The sequence below is a fragment of the Acinonyx jubatus genome, chromosome D3, assembly GCF_027475565.1.
Source record: "Acinonyx jubatus isolate Ajub_Pintada_27869175 chromosome D3, VMU_Ajub_asm_v1.0, whole genome shotgun sequence".
In the NCBI taxonomy this organism is placed as follows: domain Eukaryota; kingdom Metazoa; phylum Chordata; class Mammalia; order Carnivora; family Felidae; genus Acinonyx; species Acinonyx jubatus.
Window position 1 is genome coordinate 29,224,487 of NC_069392.1, and position 27,227 is coordinate 29,251,713.

The window sequence follows — 27,227 nt, forward strand, 5'->3', positions numbered from 1 at the left end:
CGTCCCACTTGGAACATACACAAGAGAATGAATTAGTCAGAAGTGCTAATAGAGCTCTTCATTTTGCTTCCTTGTGGAAAAAGTGACAAAACATTTTGATGTTCCTAAGCTGTCAACTCTTAAAGCAAAAGGCTCTCCTCATTACATCTCTACCAGAGATACATTTCAAATTTCCACCCGTCCAAAGAGTAATCGATACTACATACATGTTATTTCTTTCATACAAAATTTTAATTAACACAAATAAATCCCCATTTAATTTTGCCTCTTTTTTTTTTAGAGCTTTGCTGTTCTTTAAGAACTAAGTGTTTCAAAAAGGTATTATTTTCCAAGTATAATCTACCTGTGCACGTGACTAACGTCCAGCCACTACACTGAGTACAGTAACTTGCTCAGAACACCAAGTGTTCAGGCATGGTCAATCATAAAGTCCTGTAACACATTTCAAAGGTGGATTGCAAGACAAAACCCTCACAGCCCATATTCCTGCCTGGAAAATAGAAGGGTCATGTTCAGTCAGTGGTAGTATTGCCCAAAGCATGCGCCACTCTGAACCCTCATGTCTAACCAATGATGATTATAATTTAAAACTGCATCAAGGAAAGTATCTCAGAAGGACAGCTTAAAAAGGAAAAATAAGTTCACAAATGGTGGCTTTCAACAAGTCGTCAGGCTCTCTTCTGTGGGTCACAGGTAAAAGAGACGGCTTGCCAGGGAATAGTGTGGTTCTTGGTGGATACTCTGGCCCACAAGGTAAGCCAGTTTATGGGCATAGTGACAAGGAGCAGGGACTCGAATGACACCCTTTAGTGGGAAGAAGAACAACAACAAAAAAAATTAAGCTTCTCTCTACTTTCCCTAAATGTAACTTTTCAGAGATACCAATTCAAAGGTTCAGAAAGTATAGATTTAATTTCAAACAATTTTACAGATCTATAGGAAAATCCATATCAAAAAAAGTACTTACTGACAAATTATAATACATGTGGCATAGTCTGTAAGTTAGACACTGTATTCCATCTGGGGTGAAGTGAACAGTGTCATGGATAACATTATAGTGAGTGGGAGTGACAGTACCATCTTTCACAGACTGGCTCACGATAAAAAAGTCATACCTGGAATCACACAACACAGGAATACAGCATGTCAGCTTATTTTCAGAAAGAAAAAACAACATAGCAAACCTAGTATCTGACGTGACCTGAATGGACAGAAATCCATTCTATGGACAAATTTCCTTTACATTTAGAAGCCTGCCTGACTGTTGAGCAATGAATGGGGAAAGCAAGTCTACAAAGGGCAGTGCAACCATCAATACAAGCAAACAAGTAATAATGCTCTCATGATTTCTACAAAAGCATCTGTGCTAATGCCTAGATGCAGAAACTTGAAGTTGGCATGTTGGATACGATCGTAGGGACACTGAGTTTAGAGTTCCAGGGATGAACACCTTCTCCTCTTCCCAGAAAGTCACCAGAATCCATTCAAAGTCCCCAATGATAGAAATGGCAAGGTTCATCAACTTCTTGTAGCTCACGGGTTTTTATGTGTACTATGTTCTGCTTGGTGTTGATCTTACTTTCTTTCCACTTGCTTTTCTCTTCATTCTTTTCCTGCCCTCTCCTAGATTGATCGATGTTTGTCCTTCCTTAATCTTACTATGTTTCTCCCTGTCTGATGCTATGAAGGTCCTGTTTGTTTCCCATTCAGGGTTCTGCATAGTTCTTTCATTTGGCAGAATGGACGAGTCTCCATTTGACCAGGAGTCCTGCCATCCTTCCCAACAACTGAAGAATCTCAGAATGGTAAGCATATTTAAATTCTAGGAGAAGACAACTGAAGACAGAAACCTCTATAATTCCATGTGTATCTGTTTATATAATTTTTTCACCATCTTTAGGTCAATTCTTTCTCCTCCAAACCATGCAAACCTTTTTTTAGAAGAAAAAAAATAACATTTCTGTTTGAATAAAAGGGAACCTTTATTTAAATAAATAAAAGAATGGCTTACCATTGCCTCTTGGTCACCTCCACATCAATAACCGTTCCTGGAAGTGGATTTTGAAGTCTTCCTTGATACTCAGCAAAAAATCTGGTATTTATTCGTTTCTTCACCACAACGACAGTTAGTCGGACCCTTAAGAGTTACGATTGGTGTCACTAGGTGTGCCCCGTAATCTCAGAAGCATTCAGAGGTTGAAACACCACACAGACAGGATTAAGAAGAATCTGCAAAAGACTGCTCCCCACACACCCCAGTTTTACGGTCCTAGTTCTGTGTGCCCGACTCAAGCAGTAAAAGAGGTTCCTATTCACAGCCACCCACATCATAGGGGGAAGAACTTCTTCACAAGGTCAGGACCCCTCCTACCTATGCTGGGCACCAGGGTTCACCCACAAACAGATGAGGCCAGAGGAGGCAGTTGAGAGGAATTCTCCAGCCCTCGACTGACACAACTCCAGAAGAAAGGAGTTCCATAAACACGAACCATGGACCAGCTATGATCATGGATTTTAATGAATATCTGAGGTTAAGAAGCCCCGCTACATGAAGGGTGGCAGGGAGATTAGGAAAAAGGAAAGTTCATGGGGGCTCCAAAGGAAGAACATCTGGAATGTTTCAGTTCTGCTCTGCACTCTTGACTTGGGTGTGGAGCAGAATGTCAAAGAATCTGCATTTTACAACTTATATACTTAGACTCGTCGCCGTAAACAGATTTTAAGGAGGACCGAATCTGTGGTACTTCGTGTTCAATCAGTGCTTGAAGCTGACCGTCCCCCACTCCATCTCGATACACAATGATGGATTGTGGCAGAAATAGATTATGTTTATACCAGAGCTTCAGGGCAGCTGAAAGGAAACGAGAAACACGGATAAATAGACAGTAACTGGGAACAAACTGGCCACTGCTATTTGTAACAACTCCTAGGTTCAGTTTTTCAACACTGTAGCCTCCAGGACACTTTCGCAGCTTTTAGGCCTTCAGGCTAGCTCAGGGTTTCTCAACAGCACCACTACTGAAATACTGAGCCAGGTAATTCTTTGTGGTGGTGACGGTAGGCGTGTTGTTGTCTTCTGCATCATTCCTGGTCTCTACCCACTAACTAGATGCCAGTAGCACTTCCATCCCAGTTGTGACAACCAAGAGTGTCTTTAGGCATTGCCAAAAATCTCCTGGGGGATAATCTCTCCACTAATGGCCAACTAGTATGTACAACTATAAAGTCAGGCACTCCAACCTCCAGGGGACACTGACCTTCCAAGCAGGCTTTCAGCCCACTCACAAGCTCCTGCCCCGCTTCTTGGAAGACACACTGAGAGAACCACCTGTTTGGAGAAACATAAGCCATTAGTTTGGCAAACAGGATTCTTAAAATTTCATCATTTTGATGCGGAGTTAATCTAGGACTTCCAAAAAAAAAAAAAAGTCACTATCAGTAGCTGAGGATCCATTTGAGGATCCATTCTTTCATTTCCCTGCAGAGATCAAAGCATTAGTCTCTTCTGGTATCTTAGGCATTTAATAAGATTCTGAATGTACACAAATAGTGATATAGAATGGAAGCATTGATTAACATTGCTACAAATTATTCATACTTTCAAAGTGCTGACTACTGCTATCTCACCCACTGGTGGACACCACAAAATAAACAGACTGTTTTCCTGGAGATTCCTGCTTCCAGGCTGATGCCTTAAACAATGGTTCATCCATAATAATCTGCTTTGAAGGAGCAATCTGCTTTGGAATGGTAATAGCTACTTGACCGTGTCCCAATAGATCAATAGTTGTCTCAACGTTATTGTTTTTTCTTTTGTAAATATTTTGAGAGAGAGAGGCAGAGAGAGGCAGAGAGAGGCAGAGAGAGGCAGAGAGAGGCAGAGAGAGGCAGAGAGAGGCAGAGAGAGGCAGAGAGAGGCAGAGAGATAATCCTAATCAAGCTCCCCATTCACGAACCATGAGATAATGACCTGAGCCAAAATCAAGAGTCAGATAATTAACCAACTGAGCCACCCAGGCACCTCTGGTCTCAGTATTCTATCCCCTGTGATTTAATTAGTTCAAAGTATTACAATGACTTGACATGATACAACGTATTTGTTTGTCTGCCTCTTTTTCGGTATTTACATTCTATGAGAAGAGATGATGCTTTTGGGCACTACATTTTCACTGCTCTTTTCGCAGCATTTGAACATAGCAAGTGCTCAAAAAGCTCTCTGAACCAGGGACACTGGGTGTCTGTCAGTTGAGCATCAGACTCCTGGTTTTGGTTCAGATCATGATCTCACAGTTCATGGTTTCAAGCCCCGTATCAGGCTCTGCACTGACAGCATGGAGCCTGCCTGGGATTCTCTCTCCCTCTCTCTCTGCCCCTCTTCTGCTCACTCTCTCTCTGTCTCTCTCAAAATAAAATTTTAAAAATTATCTATGAACTGAATGAAAGCTTAATTTCCTCCCCATTATTTTCAAATTCCCTTCCCCACACAAAAAAACAAAACAATGTTACTGTATGGAAATAGAGTATGACTGGGAAAAAAATGGTCATTTATGAAAATAAAGATGAATCCTCAAAAGAAAACTCTCGAATTATACCTAGTGGGTCACATTCATCATTAAACATAGCAGTGATTTGTGATGGTCATACATGTCCTAATGCTCAGGAAACTATAAAGTGTGTGCAAACTCATCTAAAGGTGGATTCTATTCTAAGCCCAGAAAACAGAAGTGTTCCTGGAGCAAAGGAGAAGCACGGGGTATGGAAGCAGGTCTTCTTTGGCAGGTGCATTACATATGAACGTATGAAGACAACATCCCATATCTATGTGCTACTGGTTGCATTCCTAGTTGGTCTTCCCCATGTACACACTCAGTTCTTTCCTGTGGCTGATGGTCCCATGCAGAGACCCACTGATAAGAGCCTGTGGTAGGCAGAATCCTACCTGTCCTAATCCCCAGGACTGTGACTATCAGGAGATATTGCCCCGTGATTATGTCCTGTGACACAGTTGACTTTATGATAAGGAGATTTTCCAGATGGACTGTATCTAATCTCATGAGCCCCTTTAAAAGCAGAGAGTTTTCTCTGGCTGATGGCAGAGGAGAAGGAGAGGTTTGAAGCAGAACAAGGACTCATGGTGCCCTGGGGGATCAGGGCGTGTAAGAAGGAATGTGGATGAAATGCTAGGAATGGAGACTGGCCGGCAGGTGGCAGCCAGCAAGAAAATGAGGACCTCTGTCCTTGGTCTACAAAAAAAATGAATTCTGCCAAAAGGACGTGCCCTTGGATTCTCCAGACCAGAATGTGGCTTGGCTGACACTTTAACCTCTGCCGTATGAGGACCTGAGAGCCATGTGGTGCCAGATGGATGACCCACAGACCTGTGTGCAGACACATGAGTGTCATCTTAAACTGCCATATTTGTCATCATTTGTTATGCAGCTATAGAAAACTCATACAGAGGCTTCCACACAAAATGTTTTTGGAGCATAACCTTGCCAGAAGAGGAGCAGTACAAGGTGGCTAAGAACACATTGTCTGTGGACCTTGCTAAGGAGCATTAGTTACGCCCACTCTCCTGCTTGTCCAGCCAGCTGCCAACTGAACCATGTCTGCCAGAGCCCACTCACTGTGTTAATTCCTGATTGACGCTGGACACGAAGCCTGCAATGGACTTCCGTCGATTTACAATATCGTGGAAACAGTCAATACCGACGAACATTGCATTCCGTAACTGAAAGGTTTAAGAAGGGAGTCCATTGAGTTAGGACAAAACGTGAGCAAAATTAAGCAATTACATGTTAAAGAGAGTCAAATACAGTCTTAGCAAATTCAATGAAACAACTGAAATAAAGAGAAGGCAAAGAAATCCAACATACTCCTGTTTCCACCTTCCAGAGGGCTCCTCCCATCTTGCAGTTCATCTGCTGGGCAATCTTTGTAGCAATGGTCATCAGCGTCTGGGGTTTGTCTAAGGTCCGTGCCACCACACACTGGCTTGGGATGGGGCAATTGACGCACAGGTATTTTTTAATGCCATCATACAGGTCTTTCCTGTCACTGGACAGCACACAAAGGACCTTGAAAGAAAGCAAAGATGAAACTGTCCAAGATGCAACCACAGTGACAGGAGAAATGGACAGGAGAAATATCAAGGAAGATATTTAGGTGGAACACTGATAAAGCAGAGTCCATTTATTCAATAGCTGATCTGTGAAAGGTCTGGAATCCTGTTACATTAAATAATTGTAAAGTGTGTAGAAGAGAGTCTGGGAGCCAGGCACAGGCGATACGCATCGATTGTTTGAACTTGCAAAGTCTGTACATCCTGGTTATTCTGTTTCTAGGAGTTTATCATGAAGTTATCAAGAAAGGGTTAAAACACAGATTGAAGCATACCATTCTCAGGACAGTCACCACTTCCAGTTGCAGACTATGTGAGAAGCACTTGCCAAGCATTGTACTCAACTCAATTAATTCCTCAACAACCTACTGAGATGAATACTAGTATTCCCATCTTATCTCCAAGCAAACATGCTCAGGAGTTATGGGAACCACCAGATTCGCAGGCAGCAGAGCAAGGTTTCCTACATGTGCTCAAGCCTCCAGCAGGACACAGAGCCATGAGGAAGAGCCATTACTGCTTGCTGGTTTCTGACTATAATGGGAAAATCCTCAATATATTATTTTTACCATCATGATGCCTTCAGCAAGATTTTTTGGCAAATATCCTTGATCAGATTAGGGAAATTGTTTAATGTTTATTTTGACAGAGACAGAGAACAGGGGAGGGGCAGAGAGAGGGAGACCCAGAATCCAAAGCTGTCTCCATGCTCTGAGCTGTCAGCACAGAACCTGACATGGGGCTCGAACTCCTGAACCGTGAGATCATGACCTGAGCCAAAGTTGGATGCTCAACTGACTGAGCCACCCAGGCACCCCAGGAAATTCTTATTCTAGATTAAATGAGTTTTTCTTTTCACATAAGAAATGTGGAATTCTATCAAATGCATTATCTGCATTTTTTTCAGTTGCAATCATTTTTCCTATAATTCACAATACTAACCAGCTAATTACTTCTCTTTTTCTAAAAATTGAATTTCAAGTTTTCAGATCTACTAGCACCCCCCTGGACCATGGTGTTCTCCTAATATTTTTTTAGCCTCCAAGGAATCTTAATCATGAACTCTCCTTGTTCTTAATGTTGTCAAGTCTCTTTTGGCCTCTTTTCTTCACACTTGACAACCTCAAGTTTTAATATTCTTGGCTTCAGATTTGTTGTTCTGTTTAGTTTCTGCTTTTTGTTATTTCCTCCTACTTTATTTTGGTTCATTCTGTTCTTAGTGCATTAAAATTTAGACTTCATTCCCAATGCATTCACCGAGGGCCAGGAGTCCCCCATTGTTATTAGTTTGCTGTTTTATACAGGTCTTGATACATACTATTTATATGGTCTAAGCTTTTTTTTTTAACTTCCATTAATATTCTTCTGTTTTTAAGAAAAAAAAAGTTTATTTTGAGAAGGGTGTGTGGGAGGGGCAGAGAGAGAAAGAATCCAAGCAGGCTCTGTCTGCACTGTCAGCATGGAGCCTGATGCAGAGCTCAGACTCACAAACCTTGAGATCATGACCTGAGCCAAAATCAATTGGATGTTTAACCAACTGAGCCACCCAGGTGCCCTTCCATTGATATTATTCTAATATAATTGCTACTTACAAGTAATTCTTTGGTTTTTAAATGTATGTGGACTAATGATTTCTACTTGCAGTGGACTGTAGTCACTGTGTGTTTTTGATAGTAATGTCAGTCCTTCATTATTGGTTTAGGATTTCTCCATGTCCATTGGGATCACTTAAGTATAAAGCTGAACTAACTTACAGATACGTTTTGAAAAGCACCTAATCTTTTGGGTACAGATTATACACACACACACACACACACACACACACACACACACACACACACACCTTTCCCTCTTTATATGTATATATTTATATATTATCTGGTAAGTCAGGCTTTTAAATATGAGTTTAAAATCTTCTAGATTCTAACTTTTATGTGATGATTTCTGAGTTTTCTGAGAGTGGTCAGCTAACATTGTCTCCTACAACCAGCTTCTGGAGTAGCATGGACCTGTCTCCTCCTGAGGAGAACTTGTTCAAGCTTATGAAAATACAGGGGCATGCCAGTTTATGGCCTTGTTAAACTGGCTGAGCTCTAAAGTTAACAGCAATAAAAAGGAATGAAATCTTGCCATTCTCAACTATGTGGATGGAACTAGAGGGTATTATGCTAAGTGAAGTCAGAGAAAGACAAACATCATATGACTTCACTCGTATGAGAACATTAAGATACAAAACAGATGAACATAAGGGAAGGGAAACAAAAATATAAAAACAGGGAGGGGGACAAAAACATAAGAGACTCTTAAATATGGAGAACAAACAGGGATGCTGGAGGGGTTGTGGGGGGGGGATGGACTAAACGGGTAAGGGGCATTAAGGAATCTACTCCTGAAATCATTGTGGCACTAACTTGGATGCAAATTTAAAAAAATAAATAAAAATTTTAAAAAAAGATTTACAGAGTTAAGATAGGAGAGAAGTAGAGATGATCCCAGCAAGTGGGGATGCTTTCTCCCAAAGTGTCTGCCCACCCTCTGAAAGGTTGGAGACTCTGAACAGACAGCCTGAGAGAGAGAGGAGGACAGAAATTGAAGGCAATGCCCTGTCGAGGAAAGAGTACTAGAGATAGATTTTGAGTCTCTACCACTCAAAACTAAACAGATGAGCTTTAGAACACTACATATTAAGGCATGAAGCCACGGGAATGTTCAAGCTGATAGTTGTACCAATGTACACACCCACCATTTTGGAAAAGTGATAAGTAGCATCTAATGACAAGGGACCTTTCTACTCCAAGGTAAATTGCCAACAGAAATGCATGTGCACAAAAGACATGTACTAAAGTATGCAAAACAGTACTCTAGATCATAGCAAAACTAGAGACATTCCACATGTCCATCAAGAATAGAATGGGTTAAGTGGAAAAAAAATGGGATACTACTAGAGCAAGAGAGCAAATAAACCACAGCTATATCCCACTAAAGGCAAAGCTCAAGGTTGAACAAAAAGAAAAACAGACCAAAAAGACTATGTAGGGACAACTGGGTGGCTCAGTCGGCTAAGCGTCTGACCTCAACTCAGATCATGGTCTCGCGGTTCATGAGTTCAAGCCCCGCTTCGGGCTCTATGCTGTCAGTTCAGAGGCTGGAGCCTGCTTCTGATTCTGTGTCTCCCTCTCACTCTGCCCCTCCCCTCTCTCTCTCCCAAAAATAAACATTAAAAAAAGGACTATATGGTGGACTCTTAAGGGGTAAAATTCAAACAAACACAACACGAAGCTCTGGTGACAGCAGTCCGGGGTAGGTAGTAGATGCATTAGGAGAACAGTAAGCATAAAGGAAACAGTCTACTTCACCGGAGGGTAAAAGATCATAATCCATTAAATGAGAATCCATGAGTCCATGTTTACATAAGTAAATAAATACATACTGGCACGAGTCAAGAAGAATGGAAAGGTCTTCCTAATAGAAAAACAACTAACAAACACAGAAGAGATGCCAAAAGCATAAAAAGCACTGACTGGGGAGCACCATAATAAGCACTATTTCAGGCACAAATCATCAATGGATGCTAAAACTGGGGAGTGAAACCACCGAGAAACAGGAAATGTGCATGGTCTCAAAATGTCTCCCCCCAATTAACTGATTAATTATAAGGGGGGGGGGAAATTGTCACTTTAAAAATGGGGAAAACTACCAGACCTCATCTTGAATCAGATGGTCCAAATTAAAATTACAAGTCAACACCACATGCTCCCAAACATGATGAGTTGAAAACAAGACGGTGTCGCTTCTGTGGTAATCCTGCAAGAGCACGTGACCTGACTCCAGCTGCAAAGAAACGGGCAAAGTCATACTGAGGACTGTTCTACAAAATAACTGACCAGCATACTTTCAGAATGTCAAGGCCATAGATCTCAAAGGCAGACCAAAAAAATTTTCCAGATTAAAAGTAGACTAAAAAGACACGGCCATCAGATGCCTCAGGTGATTCGGGGCACTTTGGGTGGCTCAGTTAGTTAAATGTCTGACTCTTGATTTGGGCTCAGGTCATGATCTCACAGTTCATAGGATCAAACCCCATGTCAGGCTCAGCACTAGCAGCAAGGAGCCTGCTTGAGATTCTCTCTCTTTCTCTCCGTCCCTCCCCCAGTTGTGTTCTTTCTGGAAAATAAATACATTAATTTAAAACAAAATAAATTCTTAAATGCCTCAGGTGATCCTAGAAGGACCCAATAATTTGGTTTCCTATAAAGGAGATGGTTGGTAGAATTGGAATTAGGCGGGTAGATGGATGAATGGCTCAGGAAAACACACATACTGTTAATAATGACACACGTGCATAAATGGACATATGTGTGTATGTTCTGTACATAAGGAGAGGGAGAGAATGATTTGCAGAAAAGGGGGTAGGTAGATGGAAAGGAGAGGGAGAGAGAACAATTATATGGATGTGTTAGAATGTATTATTTGTGGAATCCAGATGATGGCTGTAGAGAGCTTAGTACTGCCTTTGCAACTCTTCCTGTAAGTCTGAAATTGCATTAAAATATAAAGTTAAAAGAACTTAAGGTTCTAAATATTCATGAGAACAGAAACTGGAAGTTTCAGATTGATGTGTAATGGTTATTTGGAAAAGGAACACAGTAAGGTTCTCTGTTTAAAATAATGGGGACAATGTTTCCAGTTGGCACTTTTTACTGCAAATGTTTAATTTTCAGGAACCGGTTATTACAGGTTAGTGAATGTATTTTTATTCTTTTAGCCTTAAGTTTTTAACAAAATCCTAGATTTGTTTTTCACAGGAAGGAAATCAAACCAAAGAAATCCCCATAGCTTGAACACACTTTTATTTCCTGTTACTGCCTTACTCTTCCAACTCACACATTTATAGGAATTTAATTATTCAAACACTTGTGCTTCCTCACCATGCCTTGTTTAAACCAGTGAGCTATAGGGGGTTATCTGTATACACCATAAGGAGAATATATTCCCAAACTATCTGCGAATTGTTGGTAGTGTTACCACCAGTCCATATTGCATATCTGTGACGTTAAAATTTTATTTTAGATGTAATATAAATCTGTAGCTTGATGTCCTCTGGCCCCCCACCTTACTGCCACACCGCTTTGAGATTTGTTAGCCGCATGGCTTCACCCCTGTTCACATACATGAATTCCCTCTCTACTCGATCTATGGAGATTTCCATTTGCACTTAAAGACCATTTTACACATAATTGTCAATCCTTGTGTTATGTGGTCATCCCCAATTGTGTGGCATGCATAAGAAGGATTGTAGACATGCTCCCCCCAACTCCATCTGACAGAATACCTTACAATATTGAAGGAGCTACCTTGAGTAGAAGATACTGTTCCAAAAAAGCAAAGTTAGGACAAATGACTCAAAGTGGGACAAGATCCCATTCAAGGGATAAAGACATCTTTTAAGACATTCCCACAATTAAAAAGGCAGTCTTGAGCTTTTCAGGCAGATGCTAAATGAGCAAAGAAATTCCTGTTTAGAGGATTTAAACAACTACCAAGGTTCTTCAACTCTGATTCTAACAAATGGAAACACTATGCTTTGCTGATTCCCAATGAAGGCTTCCAGCTGAGGATCGAAGGCTGCAACACTGAAGAACAGAACAAAACACAGCACTCAACAAGGAACAGGAGGCAATACACAAAATTTAAGTACAAGAGGATTTCAAAAATGAGACCTTTCATTTAAGAATGCATATGGCTCATACAAGGTAGGCTTCAGAGTAGCCTAAAAGCCTCCATAGTAGAAACTAAAAAGAGAAAAGTCTACCCTTTCTGTAAAGGACAATAGGAGAAACATCCTGGTTTCATGATCAAGAAACAAAGATCCCTTTAAAGATCATCCTGGAGGAGGAAGAAGGAATGCAAGATGGATTAGGAGAAAGAACCCCAGGAACGAAGAAGAAAAAAGTTGCCTTAGTAATTCAGATACAACATAATGACAACTTAGTCTAAGACACTGGATGGAGAAAAGGTAAGGAAAAGTCCTCAGAAAAATACCAAAGTAGAGAACACATGCTGGACTAGAATGAGATCATAGACTTCAAAGGATACAGCTGGGGGTGGAGACAGGATGAATGTGATTACCATAATCCACCTTACTTTACATTTATATGGTGGTTTTCAGTTTGTGAGATGTTTTTTCATTTTTTAAGGATTGAGACAGAGACAGAGAGAGAGAGAGACAGAGAGAGAGAGAGAGAGGGAGAGAGAGCACGTGCACACAAGTGGGGGAGGGGCAGAGAGAGAGAGGAAGAGAGAGAACCCCAAGCAGGCTCAGAGCTGTCAGTGTAGAGCCCAACATGGGGTTCAATCCCATGAACTGTGAGATCATAATCTAAGCCAAAACCAAGAGTCAGACACTTAACTGACTGAACCATCCAGGCGCCTCTGTGAGATTTTAAAAAATAATAATTCCAAGTTCTCAAGCCTGAAAGAATTAGCATAACATGGTAACATTACCTAGTGGCTAAAACCCAATATTACCTAGTGGCTAAAACCCAAAAGGCTGTATTCAGCTACATGAGAGGGGTAAATTTATATTTGTTTGCTAGTTTTGGAAACCACTGGCAACATTTCAAATTTAAAAATACATACAAATGCAGTTTTAGGATAGTCACTAAGTAGTGTGCATATATACATATATAATAGACACTTACCATCTGTGTTTTGGATGACACATGGTTTTCTAAGATGGTTGTATAGGATTGGACTGTATCATTTACTTCAAGCCTAGAAAATAAGTATATATACTCTATATTCAACAGGTGACAAATAGTGAACATGTAACATTTTATGCAGCCAATGAAGCATGATATAAGATAAAACAAGATACTATGTTAAGTCAAGTACTTCAGTTGAAAGTTTGTTCTTAAAAAGAAGGTCAATTTTTGGCTTCCTCAACATGTATCCCAATAGCCACAAACCATGTATCACAAAAGCCTATTTTAATACTTGTTGACTAGAATAGACTTTTTTGTTTACAAACTTTCATTTTGATGAAGTGACTGATTCCTATAACTTAGTATCTTCTGATTCCAATTTTAGATTGATAACTGCTTTAAAAATTTTTTTTAATGTTTATTTTTTGAGAGAGAGGTGGGGGGAGGGGCAGAGAGAGGGAGACACTGAATCCAAAGCAGGCTCCAGGCTCCAAGATGTCAGCACAGAGCCTGATGTGGGGCTCAAACTCACAAGCTGTAAGATCATAACCTGAGCCGAAGTCAGGCACTTAACTGACTGAGCCACCCAGGCACCCCTTGCTGACAACTAATTTTTAAATCGGATATAATTTCTGCCGTACTTACATTTTTGCATCTCTCATAGCTATGCCCATGGTGGGTGTAACTTTCCGTAGGCTCTGTAGCAAGGACAAGGCTGCTCCATAATTTCTCCTAGGATATAGCACTAGCCAATGATCTAGTGACTTCACATTGAGTAAAGGTCCACTTCTAGTTTCTTTTGACCAATCTGCAAATTGTGGATGGGAGTTGAACTGGAAGAGAATTCCAAGACAGACAGACAGACAGACATATATACATATATATATATTTTTAATGAAGTTTTATACATCATCGAAGAGCCTTTCCATCGTAAATCTGTGCTACTTCCTATTGAAACACTACAATTTTAAACTTCAGTCATAACTGAATGATATCTTTTTCCTTAAGATAGAGAGTAATACTGGAATTCCATCATGGGTCATTCTGGGCTGTTTTGGTTCTAGGTAGTTGACTCGTACGGATGCATTTGGAAGATAATTTTGCCATGAGCAATGTCCACAGTACTAATAAAGATAAAACACAGTTTACTACATGCCAACCACGTTACATGCATTCTCATTGAACATCTGCTTACTGTCTCATAGAGAAAGGACAGGTAACCCAAGAAGAGAGAGTAGTCCCAGGTATTGACCTGAGTGAGTTCCTCTGTGTTATTATTCACCTGACCTCAAATAACTAAATGAGTAAGTGAAACATGGCCACTTTGAAATGGTCTTACCGCTCTGCTTCCTTGAAGAATTCTTACTTCTTTCATAATTCTTCCTGAGAAGGACACGAAGTTGGGGTCAAATTTCAAATCCCAAAGTTGGAGTTCCCTTTGTGCACTCTTATTTCTGAAAGTTAAAATTTCTAAAAATCAATCCAAACGAAATAAGCAAAGGCAATGATCCACTTATAAAATTCTCCTCTAATCTAAAGATGTCTTCTATTGTCCTCTGTGCTGACATGGTACAAAGAAGGTCCCTGGTACCCTGAAATCATGATGTCTTCACTCTCACATTTGCACAGGGTCTTAGGATCTTTCTATATCATTCTCCCCCTCCAGACTTCCCCTAACTTTGCATTGACAGAAAAAAATAGAGTTGTTTCCCCCAAGATATCATTTTCGTCCCAACTGTCACATTTTAGTTGGAGAATCTGAGATGCCAGGGGTTCTACGCAGTCTCCGCTTCAGGACACACACACACACACACACACACACACACACAGAGAAAAATAACACTTACTTTTGTACAATATTCATGAATCTTCGTAATTCATGCTGCCTTTTTTCTGGATCCAACCTTGTATGCATAGCCAAGTCTCTCATCACTCTGTAGTCTTTACGCATCTCATCTGTTAGACCTTTACAAAAAAAAGTTTAGAAAAGATATAGCTAAAGAAGCAAGAATAGATTTACATGAGAGAAGCCTGGACCACTGTACCTGCAAGAGGAAGAACCAGCAGAGAGCATGCAGCTCTGGGCCATATGGAGTATTATGAAAAGCCGGTACTTCTACATCCTAACACCTGGGGCTTAAAAGGGGTGGACTTCTCTGAAGACTGCATAAATCTGTAGTACCTGTCAGGTAGCATAGCTCAGGAACCAGCATTATAGGCTCATGGGGTGTGTCCTGTTGGCTCTTTTTCCATTTGCCTTTGCTGACCAAAAGTGGCTGAGTTAGGTCAGTAACCACTAGACCATGTTGCTGCTCAACAGAAACAAGAAAGAACACTGGTGTAACTATCAATGAAGCCTCAGCAAAGTCACATACATATGTACAGAAGTGCATTTTGGGGTCACCAACAGAGGCCTGGGGGTGTGCTGGTGATACGGTTTCCTCAAGTTTAAGAATGCATTAAAGATATTCTTAATATTCTCTTAGTTAGACGTCCCACAGATGGCCTCTTTTTTTCTCTCTATCAACACACGTAGCCAAGGAGAGAGGGATTCTTACAGACATTATATTGGGGGTCATTGTACCATCCTTTCACTACATATATGTAAACATATGACAATCTCTTAGGATCTGTATTTCTCACTACAGCACTGTCTTAAAGATTCCTCAAACATACTTGAGAACTTTCAAGAGGATTCCCAAACGAAGGGGTGGACAACAAACCCAGTCAACTTTTTAGAGTTGCAATTCCACATCTATTCCCAACATGCCCCCTGCATCATTTCCCCTAAACTCTCAGTCCCTGCTTCCAGGAGGAAGAGATATTTGCCAAGACATCCTACCCCTGGGCTGCAATTTCCATGCCACAAACTGCTTTTACTCTCTAACACACAGCAATGGTTCTTCATAGATCCTTCCATGCCGATCAGCAAGGTCCTCATCAGTAAGAAGTTAGCCACATGAATTCTGGTGTTATCTGCCTGCTAAACATCCTGAGAACTCTAAAGGAGTTCCTACCTGAGACAAAACTTCACACATCCAGTGTTCATGGCTCTTTTTCTCTTAAGCTGAACTATTGCTTTTAATTCTTATGATCTCATTGCAGACTATATGTTTTTTTTCACCCTTACAGTGGTCTTTAGTTATTTGAAAGACAGCTGGGATTCACCCCCACTTTCCTAGTTCTAGAGTCTTAAGGTCCAAGCTTGTGCAAGTATCTACATGTGTGTAGAATCATGGCATCGTTTTAGGGCCTCATCTATCAAAACCTTTGGACGAGCTATTCTTCCTGTCAAAAACTTTGGGAAACACGCCTCTTATTTCCCATAGCTGCCATGCAACATCCTAGAAGGATCTCCTCCTCCAACATCAACTTATGCACCTAAACAGGAGTTCTGTGGTCCTTCTTTGCAGCATTATGAAATCTTTTTTGAAGGCCAGGATTGTACTTTCCTTCTAAGGGCTCATCAATGGATTCCAGGATTTTTCTAGATCTCATGACAACAGGACAACTAAATTGCCATCTGTCATTAGACTGAGTTCCCACCAGGGCATCCCAAGACGACTCAAATCGTTTCGAATATTTCAGCCCATCTGTTTTTTTTTCTCAATTAAACCTGCTGAAACCACAGTCTTATGTTTCTTTTACATCCAAGACTCCTGCCTATCAACTCGTGCCAAGAAGGTAGTTTGTCTTTATGTGACAAATCCTCTAATTATTCCCAAACCCACTGCTCTGTGATGCCAGCATGTGTGAATTTACTACAACCTATATATATTTGAACTTCTATGTGCTAGTCGTGGTGTAAGACAGAAGAGGTATTTACAAGGAGCAAAACCAACATTGTCCTGCCCTGGTGGAACTCTGTCTACAGAGAGGGGAGAGATTTGTAAAATAACCACTCAAATACAGAATTCCAAATTGGGATAGATGCTATGAAATGCAAGAGCACAACAGAACAGGGGGACCCCACAGAGGCCTGAGGTTTCAGGTTGGTGTGGGGGTGGGGTGGATGTACTCTGGATACCCAGCATGGCTCTTCTCAATCAATGACATTTAAGGTCAAATTTGGAGAATGAACAAGCAAATATCAGCCTGGTATCTCCATCTACCACCTCCATCAGAGCCTAAGTCAACCCAAAAATCCCTAATCTCCTCACACCGACTCCCCCGTTGTAGTAAATAACTCTGGCATCCACTCACTTCCTACCTCTCCTACCCTAATTCCGGTCACCATTATCATTGACCTAAAGTGACTTAGCCACCTACTGACTGATGACTCTTCCTCCCTTTTTACCCACATACAGCCCATTCCTTGTAATTAGACACATATCTGTAAAATAAAATATATCACTTCATCCATCTGTATAACACCTCACAATATCTGAATTGTCTCCGTGGACAGAACTTTATACAATGTGGCTCCCACTTCATCCTCTGATTTCATATCCTACAACCCAAGGATGTCCTCCCCGCAACCATGTGCACTTCTTCACAGAATAATCTAGCCTTGTTTGGGATCTGGATACATCTTGCCCATCTGGAAAGTGGGGCCTTTTCTCTTCTCCCTCATTTGCACACAGCTTGCTCCTTTCAGACATTCACATACCAGCTTCTCAGAGCTTTCCATGACTTCCCACTCTGAACCACCAGACACTGTCCATAATACCTCTCAATTTTAATTATCTGGATATATCCCTCATAATCCTTAGAATAGTCTTCTTGTCTGTCTCTCTTCCTGCCATAAGGATGCAAGTTCCTTAAGAACAGACAACTCAGTGGTCTTACCAATGTATACCCAAGATGTGTAATGGGCACTCATTAAGTGCTTTTTTGGATTGAATGAACAAGAACTAAGTATGAAGCACAAGTGAGGATAATGTAATAGCACCATCCCCTTGAAGGGATGCCAGAGGGCTGTATAGCCTTGGTGGTTCCAAGTAGCCATGGTTTGGATTCCAGTATAAAAATACAAGCTGTTTTTTAAAAAATATTTATAAGTTCTTTCCATTTGCTACAGATATCTGTAATTCCTTTCTCTCATCTGCCAAAGCTATAAGACTAATCTTGTCAACTACTGTATCTTTGTGCACCAAGCTAAGTTTACTTATGTCTTTGTGAACAAAGATTGAGGAATCCATGAGTTCTGAGATTCAGCACACAGCTGACATCCTTCCAGATGGTAATTAGTCATTTGTTTCTTCTTTTCAAACCAAATTCTATAGGGCTCAAACTTCTATATAAGGAAAGTGTTCATATATGAAGTCTTGCCATATTCTATTTTCTAAGCAATGATCCATCAACATGTTTCAAACTACCATAGCCTCTTCTTAGGCCCACATTAGAGGCCATATTGGAGCCATTCTAATCATGTGACATTACCCTCTATATGAGGCACTCGAATGCATGGATAATAGATCTGTCAAGTTACAATACCTCTAAGGAGAAATTTTATAATAGATTATTATATATGTTATAGGTTAAAAGAGTATGTTATATTATTATAATCTAACATATAAGACTCTATATTGCACATTTTTATGAGACATATTTGACTACATAATAAGAAAAAAACTGAGATTTAAATACATGGAAAGACAGGAGATTTCCTACCTCCTTGTAGTAGTCTACAAAGGTGATTTCCTCACCACCTGATTTCTTAAACGTACTTCTGGGAGTCTCCTCCCAATTAATAGCATCCACTCGATAGGTTCTATTGTTATACCTGTGGAATGGTCACAACATATAGTATTATTCCTAACATATTTATGGCATGGGATCATGTAAGAAGTGAGAAGCTTTAAATCCTACAAGAAATTTCAGGATATATCCACTTTAGTAAATTCATATGAGATATAATTCACCTATGTAAGGGTACAATCCAATGGTTTTAGTATATTCACAGAGTTGTAAATCCTATACATTTGCCTACCCACCCTATTTCACATGAATTGAATGATACAGTATGTGACCCTTCCTGACAGCCTTCTTCCACTTAGTGTACTATTTTTCAAGGTTTGTCTATGCCGTAGCATGTATTGGTGTTTCATTCCTTTTTGTTGCCAAATGACACACTATTTTATGGATATACATTTTTATTTTTCCATTTATCAGTTGGTGAACATTTGAGTTATTAACACCTTTGAGCTATTATGAATAATGAGGTTATGGACATTCATGTATCAATTCTGGTAGACATAGGTTTTCATTTCTCTTGGGTATAAAACTAGGAATAGATTTCTGGCTCATATGGTGACATTATATTTAGCATATTGAGAAAGGACCATCCTGTTTTCCAAAGAGACCACACCATTTTTACTTCTACCAGCAGTATGTGATGGTTGGTTCCAACTTTTTCACATCGTTGCCAACACTTAATCTCTGCCTTTTCAAATTAAGCCATCATAGTATGAACAGGTATTTGCTTGTGGTTTGACTTTGCATTTCCCTGATGGCCAATAATATTGAGTTTCTTTTCATGTGATTATTGGCCATTTGTATATTTTCTTTGGAGGCCTGTCTATTCAGATCCTTTGCCCATTTTTTGAAAGTTGGGTTGAAAAAATAAATAAAAGTTAGGTTCTCTTTTAATTATTGACTTGTAAACATTTCTTACATATGGAGATGCAAGTTATTTAGGAGATATGTGATTTCAAATGTTCTCTCATTCTGTCCCTTTTTCTTTTTTTTTTTTTTTTTTTACTTTAAAAAGTTTTTAATTTGGTGAAGTCCAATTTATATTTTCCTTCTGTCATCCCTTCTCTGTTGGCATTTTATTTTATAAGGTTTTGCCTAACTCAAAGTCAAGAAAATTTACTCCTAGATTTTCTTCTAGGAATTTTATAGTTTTAACTCTTACATTTAGGTCTATTTTGAGTTAATTTTGGGGATAAATTGGAGTTAATTTTGTATCTTCTGTGAGGAAGGGCCAGGTAGATATCCAGTGGCCCCAGCAATATTTGAGGAAAAAAGTATTCCTTCCCCAAGAAAGCGGTCTTGACACTTGTTGAAAAAAGATCATGGACTATAAATGTGAGGGTTAACTCCAGGATTCTCAATTCTATTCCATTGATTTTTAGGTCTATCATCATACCAGTATCCCACTGTCCTGATCCCTAGAGCTTTGCAGTAAATTTTGAAATTGGGAAGCAAGAATAAAGTTGAGGACTCCTAAGATGAGTCCTCATCTTCACGCTCTTCAGCTTAAAATGTCTGTCTAGAGGAAGATTAAAAGTAAAACACTTCCGTCAAGCGGAAATTTGCTAATGGATTATAATTAAGCCCTGATTTTTAAAAATAGTTAGACACAAAGCAAGAGAAAAGAAATTTGGAAGGAGCATATTCTGTTACATGTGAGAGAGGGTTCAGAGCAGGTGACTGGATCAACATCAGGAATCACAAGAACAGCAAAATCTACAACTGAAACTTATCTTTTTCTTATGCTGTATAGCCAGATGAGAAAAGCATGGATGGATTCTCACCATTTCCATGCTATTTCTGCTTCTGACCTTTAATGTTTAGTGATTTGAAAACTATAGGACCATCTCTTATGGGGGGAAAAAGTTCTCAAAGTGATTGGATAGGTTTTTAAAAAGCAGACTTACAGGACACCTGGGTGTCACAGTTGGTTAAGTGTCCGACTTCAGCTCAGGTCATGATCTCATGGTTCGTGGGTTCAAGCCCCACATCAGGCTCTGTGCTGACAGTGCAGAGCCTGGAATCTGCTTCGGATTCTGTCTGTCTGTCCGTCTGTCTCTCTCTCTCTTTCTGCCCCTCCCCCACACTCTTTCTCTCTCAAAAAAAAAAAAAACAGACATTAAAAAATTAATTAAAAAAAAACTTACTTTGTGAAAACAATTGATCCAACCAATTCTTTAGAGATTTCCTTAGCATCTTTCCTTTGGGATTTGTTATCAACATGCATTATTAGATCATAAGCAGTTTGCATTCGGAGCAGTTTATGGTTCACATCAGCACAGAGGGTAATGCTGGTTTCATACTCAAGAATAGAAGTACTATATCCAGGCCAGATTACCAGCCTGCAAACAGAATACATTAGATGTAAGGGTCAAAATCCAAGCTCTGAACAAAGAAGCAAGTGTCCCAGGGTTGGAACTTGGGGTCTAAAACTGGTGCTTAGGAGTCAAGCAGTTTCAATTTCTTATTTTTAGTAAGAATTGATCTTTTGAAGGACCTTTCCAATAGAGATTTACCTTGTGTGCTAGTTATAACTCTTACACCCTCTTTGTTAAACCATATTGTTATCACCCACAGGCTTACACACCTATATCCACACACGTACATACGTATGTGAGAATATATAGGATATAGGTGTATAAATTATAAACATATACACAATATATACATACATACATGTAGCTATAATTACTATGATTGAAAGTATTTAAGAGAAATTTATTATCCAAATTTTAGAAGATTTAGACTTCTTATGAGGTTTATAAAACTACCAAATACCTCAAGGTTTATGCTTATCACTCTAGGATTGTAAGAGTGAATCTTTTCACTTCGATTCAAATTTACATTAAAATCTAACTTAATCGTTCATGGCCAGTGGGTACCACTGAAAAGACCATCACTTATAAATCCTACTGCTTCAAATGAGAGTAACTTTCTCAAATGCTTCTATGGTCAGGTCTGTAGAATGTGAAACTTTCCACTGTGTACTTATGATTGAGGAACTCCGTGGCCTCATTTTCGTTGTAATAGTTGCGACCAACTTGCTTCAAATCCATCATCTTCAAAATCCTAGAAATTGGAAGAATGGATTTCATTGAAACCACAGTGAATATTATTAAGCATTTACTAACAAACACGGAGATACATTGGGGGAAAGAAATCTACAAGTGACTTTGTTTTACAAACAATTAACAGGAAGTGCCTGATACAACAAGTAAATGACATTGTAAGGTAGATATTAAAGCCCCTTGAACCTCCATTTTCCCCTCCTTTACATAATCTACAACAAAGGGTCATGGGAAGGTCATCAGAAGGTCCTTCATCCCCAGAAATGAACTGAAACCTCTTTTGCAGACTATGTGCCTCCAATTTTCATTTTCACTATTTGTGCATCACCATAAGTGTAGAACACCAAACAATTGTAGGGGTGCCTGCTTGGCTGAGTCGGTTAAGCACCAGACTTCGGCTCAGGGCATGATCTTGCATTGAGGGCTCAAGCCCCGCACTGGGCTCTGTGCTGACAGCTCAGAGCCTGGATCCTGCTTCGGATTCTGTGTCTCTCTCTCTGCCCTTCCCCCCTTGTGCTCTATCTCTCTTACAAAAATAAACAAACACTTGGAAAAGAAAACAAATGCACATTTACTCCAGGGAGAAAGAGGCATCGCTGTGCACAGTTGACATCTGCCCCTCCCTAGACAGGGAGCAGGCATGTGATGTGGGGTAGGCAGGAAGAACAATGTCAACAATAAGCCACAGAACTCAAACAAAACTCAAATCTAGGTGAGGTTCAAGTGCTGATTCATCTCAAAGATCGCTTGCCCTCCCAGAACATGAGGAGACATCGAGAACACAAATTCTAGGACCAAACACCTATGTGCAGTGCCACTGACACACTAACATGCAACCAAATCTCAAGGAAACGAAATCTTACAAACACACTTTCTAAAGAGAATGTTGTAATAACGTAAGCAGTCCAGTGAGGTGGGTTTGAGTTCACTGCAGAATTCAACGGTGACCTTCACAATCTTTTTGCCCCATCGGCTGACCAGTTCTGTTTTCTGAGGTAAAGAAAAAACAAAAAGGTCTGGTGCTCCTTCCAAGGAGAGTATGCTCATTACTAGACCACAAATCAACAGGTCACTTGGGTGTCCAGCAGGAGCAATCTTAACCCCCAGAGGCACATTCAGGTAGAAAATAGGATTTAGGAGTCCCAAATGGGGGTCAGAATTAAATATTTACAATGATTTTTTTTTAACTTAAACAAGCTCCTGTAAATTATGCACTTGGTAAATAAATATAGTTTATTGAAGTGGGGTGTCTGGGTGGCTCAGTCGGTTAAATGTCTGACTTGAGCTCAGGTCATGATCTCACAATTTGTGGGCTCTAGCCCTATATTGGGCTTTGTGCTGACAACTCAGAGCCTGGAGCCAGCTTCAGATTCTGTGTCTCCCTCTCTCTCTGCCCCTCCCCTGCTCACATTCTGCCTGTCTCTGCCTGTCTCTCCCTCTCTCTCTCTCTCTCTCTCAAAAATAAACGTTTGAAAAAAAATTTTTTAAGCTTATTGAAGAGGGTCACCTGGGTGGCTCAAGCAGTTAAGCCTCTGACTTTTCATTTCAGCTCAGGTTATGATCTCATGGTTCAGGGGTTTGAGCCCCACTTCAGGCTCTGTGCTGTGTCAAACCTGCTTGAGATTCTTTCTCTCTGCCCCTCCCCCAATTTCTCACTCTCAAAAATATTAAATTAAGGAAAAGAAATGGAATATTAAGTCCTTCCAGTTCTGTGTGTGTGTGTGTGTGTGTGTGTGTGTGCGTGTGCGTGTGCGTGCATATGTGATGTTTTGGAACAAGAAATAAAAACTTATTCAATACTTCATCAGCATTTGAGCCCTATTTGCCATTGAAAAGGTAAAAAATATATATTTTGGTCCCAAGTTCATTTTAACCACCAAAATGAGGCATGAGGGAACATCAGTGATAGCCAAACATGGCATGTGGGTTTTGTTACAAATCCTATGGGCAAGAGATTTTCGCGAGGTCTCCATGAACCATTGTATAAAAATGGTATATTTGCTATAATACAGGGAGAATGTGAGAGAAAGAAAGAACAAAGGTCAAGAAAATGTCCACTAACAGGAGTGCCTACATGGCTCAGTTGGTTAAGTGCCCAACTCTTGACTTCAGCTCAGGTCATGATCTCGTGGTTTGTGGGTTCAAGCCCTGTGGCTCTGCACAGTCAGTGCAGAGCCTGCTTGGGATTCTCTCTCCCTTGCTCTCTGCTCCTCCCCTACATGTGCTTTCTCTCTCTCAAAATAAGTGAATAAACTTAAAGAAAAAGAAAATATCCCATAACATTACTTCACCTGCTTTTGTAGTTTATGAGGCAGTAATAAAGAGTTCCCATCAAATATGTGACACTCTCCAATTACATGTTTATGCTGGCAAAGCAAATCTGTACGAACTTTTCCATCTTCAATCTCTGGCATGTAATCAATGTTATACTTATATGTGAGGAGTTCAGGGCGAGAGGTCACTCGGAAATGGTTGGTGAATAGCTTTACCACTCTACCTTGCGTTCCTGAAAAAACCAAGCCACATGTCAATAATGAAACAAGTTGACAATGTAGACACCACGATCTTGAGAGCTTAAGTTAGGTCAAACAAAGACATGAACAAGTAACGAACATTTACACACACCTGATGCCCAGAATATGTACCAGCCTTTTAAAGGAATCCTCACACAAACATACATTTAGAGTTAAAATAGAAGATTAAAATATTAAATTAACAACAACAAGAAATCAAAAGAAAACCTCTTGTAACACAAAGCTTCCAAAAGGGGAGAGCGAGTGGGGAGCCACTGTTTGTAATAGTGTTTAGCATAAAAAAAAAAAAAAGGCTCAGCACAACCAAAGAACTGGGTCATTTGATTTTAGTTGCTATAAAAGGAAAAGAAAACTGGAGAGTACATCCAGGTCCCAAAATAGGTCTCTATTTCTGCAAAGGTGGAGGTTATTACAACATGAGAAGGTGGGAAGGTACCTCCACTCACAGTGATGGGGTGAAGCTCTAAGACTCTCAAACACAAATGAACCTCAGAACAAGATCAACACGAACAATTCCATAACACTAGGTTGTTAAAGGCCAGCATACCTGTTGTGGAGTCTTTCACATGTTCCAAGTACTGTCGGGTATTCACCACCTGGTCTTGAAAAATGGCTCCAAGACCCCTTTTCCCCTTCAGTGATAATGCCTGCAATCCAGCCCCCAGCTGAAGTTCCTCTGCACAGAAACAAATGCAAAAACCATGAATTTTATGTGATAAAAAACAAATGGAAACGTAAACGAAGGACAATGTTAAGTACAACTTAAGTTGAGGTTGTTGGAGGTAGAAAACATGGTTGTCAAAGGATCCAAACAACAGTAGTTCAGTAATGATCACCAGAAAAGGTGAATGTTACCCAGAAGCCTTTCCCAACAAGATCCCATTCCATGTCAGCGGCTACCCTAGCACCACATTCATTGCTGCTATGGTGTTTGCCTCCTTTCATCCGGTATTTGCTCAGAGTGCAAGCTTCTTCAAATCAGAAACTTTGTCCTTTCTCTAACTTCTTTATAGGCTAATCACCTGATACCAGAGTGCCCTCTAGTGGGCATCATAAAATGCTGACTAAATAAACAGCCCTTTCAAAAAAAAAAAATGCATGAGAAGTGTTCGAGTGACCTCAGTGGATGAAGCTGAGGACTCTTGGTTTCAGCTCAGGTCATTATTTCACAGTTCCTGAATTTGAGCCCTGCATCAGAGCTCTGTGCTGACAGCATGGAGTCTGCTTGGGATTCTCTCTCTGCTCCTCCCCTGCTCTGGCTCTCTCCCTCTCTCTACATAAACTAAAAAAAAAATTGTTTATCAAAAGCCAGTTTTCATGATTTTTTTTAAAAAAACAACTAACCGATTTTTTTTTAACAGCAACTTGGAAAGGCTCTCATGTTATTTTTATCACATTGTAATATTCATCTAACTATTTTAAAGGTCAATATTTGGAGCACAGTGCAAGACAATCTTTCACATATTATGAAAGAAACCTCCATAAATGGGTAATACAGTCCATGCCTTGGGTTGCACAAACTGGTTTTCTTCAAAATGTTACTTCTGGAAGCTATTATCCCCAGCTTATGATGCTCTTATAAAAACACAGTCTGAATTTCCATAATAAAAAAAATTATTTCATTTTACACATAAGTTTTTAAATGATTTTTATCAAACTCAACTAATTCCTGACACACCCAGCAATCAAATTTATCATATTCAAACTTCAGTGAAAGAAAACAGCAAGCATCATTCATTAGTACTTGCTACATACAGTATACTTTACATAAAATATTAATAACCCCTGAGATGTGACAGGTGATAAAAATAGGTGTCTTAATATTGTATATTCATGTTTATAACTTCATCTTATGGGGTCTGGAATTTGTCTCAGTTTGTTATAAAAGTATTTACAACAGAGGATACAAAAGCAGAGGCAACAGGAGCAAATATAGACAAGTGGGAATTCAAACTAAATACTTTCTGTACAGCAAATGAGTCAATCAACAGAATGAAAGGCAACTTATGGAATGGGAGAAAGTATTTGCAAACCATGTATCTGATAAGGGGTTAATTTAAAATACATTAAGGAACTTCTGCTACTCAATAGCCAAATACCTAATAATCTAATTTTTTTTTAATGGGGAAAGGACCTGAATCGGCATCTCTCCAAAGAGGACATATAAATGGCAAACAGATATATGAAAAGATGCTCAAGGTCATTCATCAGAGAAATGCAAATCAAAACCACAATGAGCTATCACTTTCCATCCGTAAGTATGGCTATTATATCACACACACACACAAAGCACACGTGCACACACACAAAGCATGCATGCACCCAAAGCATGCATGCACCCAAAGCATGCATGCACACAAAGCATGCATGCACCCAAAGCATGCATGCACACAAAGCATGCATGCACCCAAAGCATGCATGCACACACGAAGAACCCCCCCCCCCAAAAAAAAGACAGCAAGTGTTAGTGAAGATGTCAAAAAACCTGAACCCTCTTAGAATACAAAATGATATAGCTGCTATGGAAAACAGTATGGAGATTCCCCAAACACTTAAAGGTAGAACCACCAATCCAGCAATCCCACTTCTGGAGGATTCTTTCAAAGGATTGAAATTAGAGTCTTAAAGAGCCATGTTTGCTGCAGCCCTTGTTAAAACTAGCCAAGCCCTGGAAACAACCTGAATGCCCATCAACGACTGAATGGATAAAGTTAATACAGTATATACACATAGTGGAATATGATTCAGCCTTAAAAAGGAAATCCTGCAATAGGAGGCATGATCTTGAGGACATCATGCTAAGTGAAATAAGCCAGTCCTTGAAGGACAGATCCTGCATAATTCCACTGGTAGGAGACATCTAAAATAGTCAAAGTCACAGAAGCAGAGAGTAGAACGATGCAATTCGGTGAGGGGAATGAGGAGTTGCTACTCAACAGGTGGAAAATTTCCCTTATGCAAGTTCTAGGTAGCTGCCATGTAACATTGTGCCTCTAGTTCACAGTACTGTATTGTACACTTAAAAATATGTTATAGGGTAGATCTCATGTTAACTATTCTCACCATAATTAGTAAGAATTTAAAACTTAAATAGCAGCAAATC

The 27,227-nt window shown here is 39.9% G+C and overlaps 1 protein-coding gene across 1 annotated transcript; it reads right to left on the reverse strand.

Annotated features, from left to right (window-relative positions):
• Positions 1-274: 274 nt before the first annotated feature.
• LOC106989286 (piwi-like protein 1) lies at positions 275-25,346 on the reverse strand. The gene is made up of 19 exons (XM_053206254.1): positions 24,980-25,346; positions 24,672-24,800; positions 23,882-24,096; positions 22,462-22,580; positions 21,511-21,591; positions 20,670-20,864; positions 18,439-18,550; positions 15,008-15,134; positions 14,673-14,790; positions 14,165-14,279; positions 13,471-13,658; positions 12,823-12,895; positions 5,877-6,077; positions 5,628-5,731; positions 3,258-3,328; positions 2,695-2,851; positions 2,012-2,137; positions 968-1,115; positions 275-804 (listed from the first exon to the last, which is right to left on the reverse strand). Exons 1-19 carry the CDS (start codon positions 25,005-25,007, stop codon positions 688-690), a joined length of 2,424 nt encoding a protein of 807 aa, XP_053062229.1. The 5' UTR covers positions 25,008-25,346; the 3' UTR covers positions 275-687.
• Positions 25,347-27,227: the final 1,881 nt, after the last annotated feature.

Bases quoted from the DNA above. Each gene is read 5' to 3' on its own strand.
- LOC106989286 (XM_053206254.1), bottom strand. From the start codon at position 25,007: ATGGGATCTTGTTGGGAAAGGCTTCTGG. The intron at 24,801-24,979 runs GTAACATTCACC...GTTTCTGTGCAG, and splicing joins TTGTTGGGAAAGGCTTCTGG to AGGAACTTCAGCTGGGGGCT. The intron at 5,732-5,876 runs GTATGTTGGATT...TAAACCTTTCAG, and splicing joins TCTGGAAGGTGGAAACAGGA to TTACGGAATGCAATGTTCGT.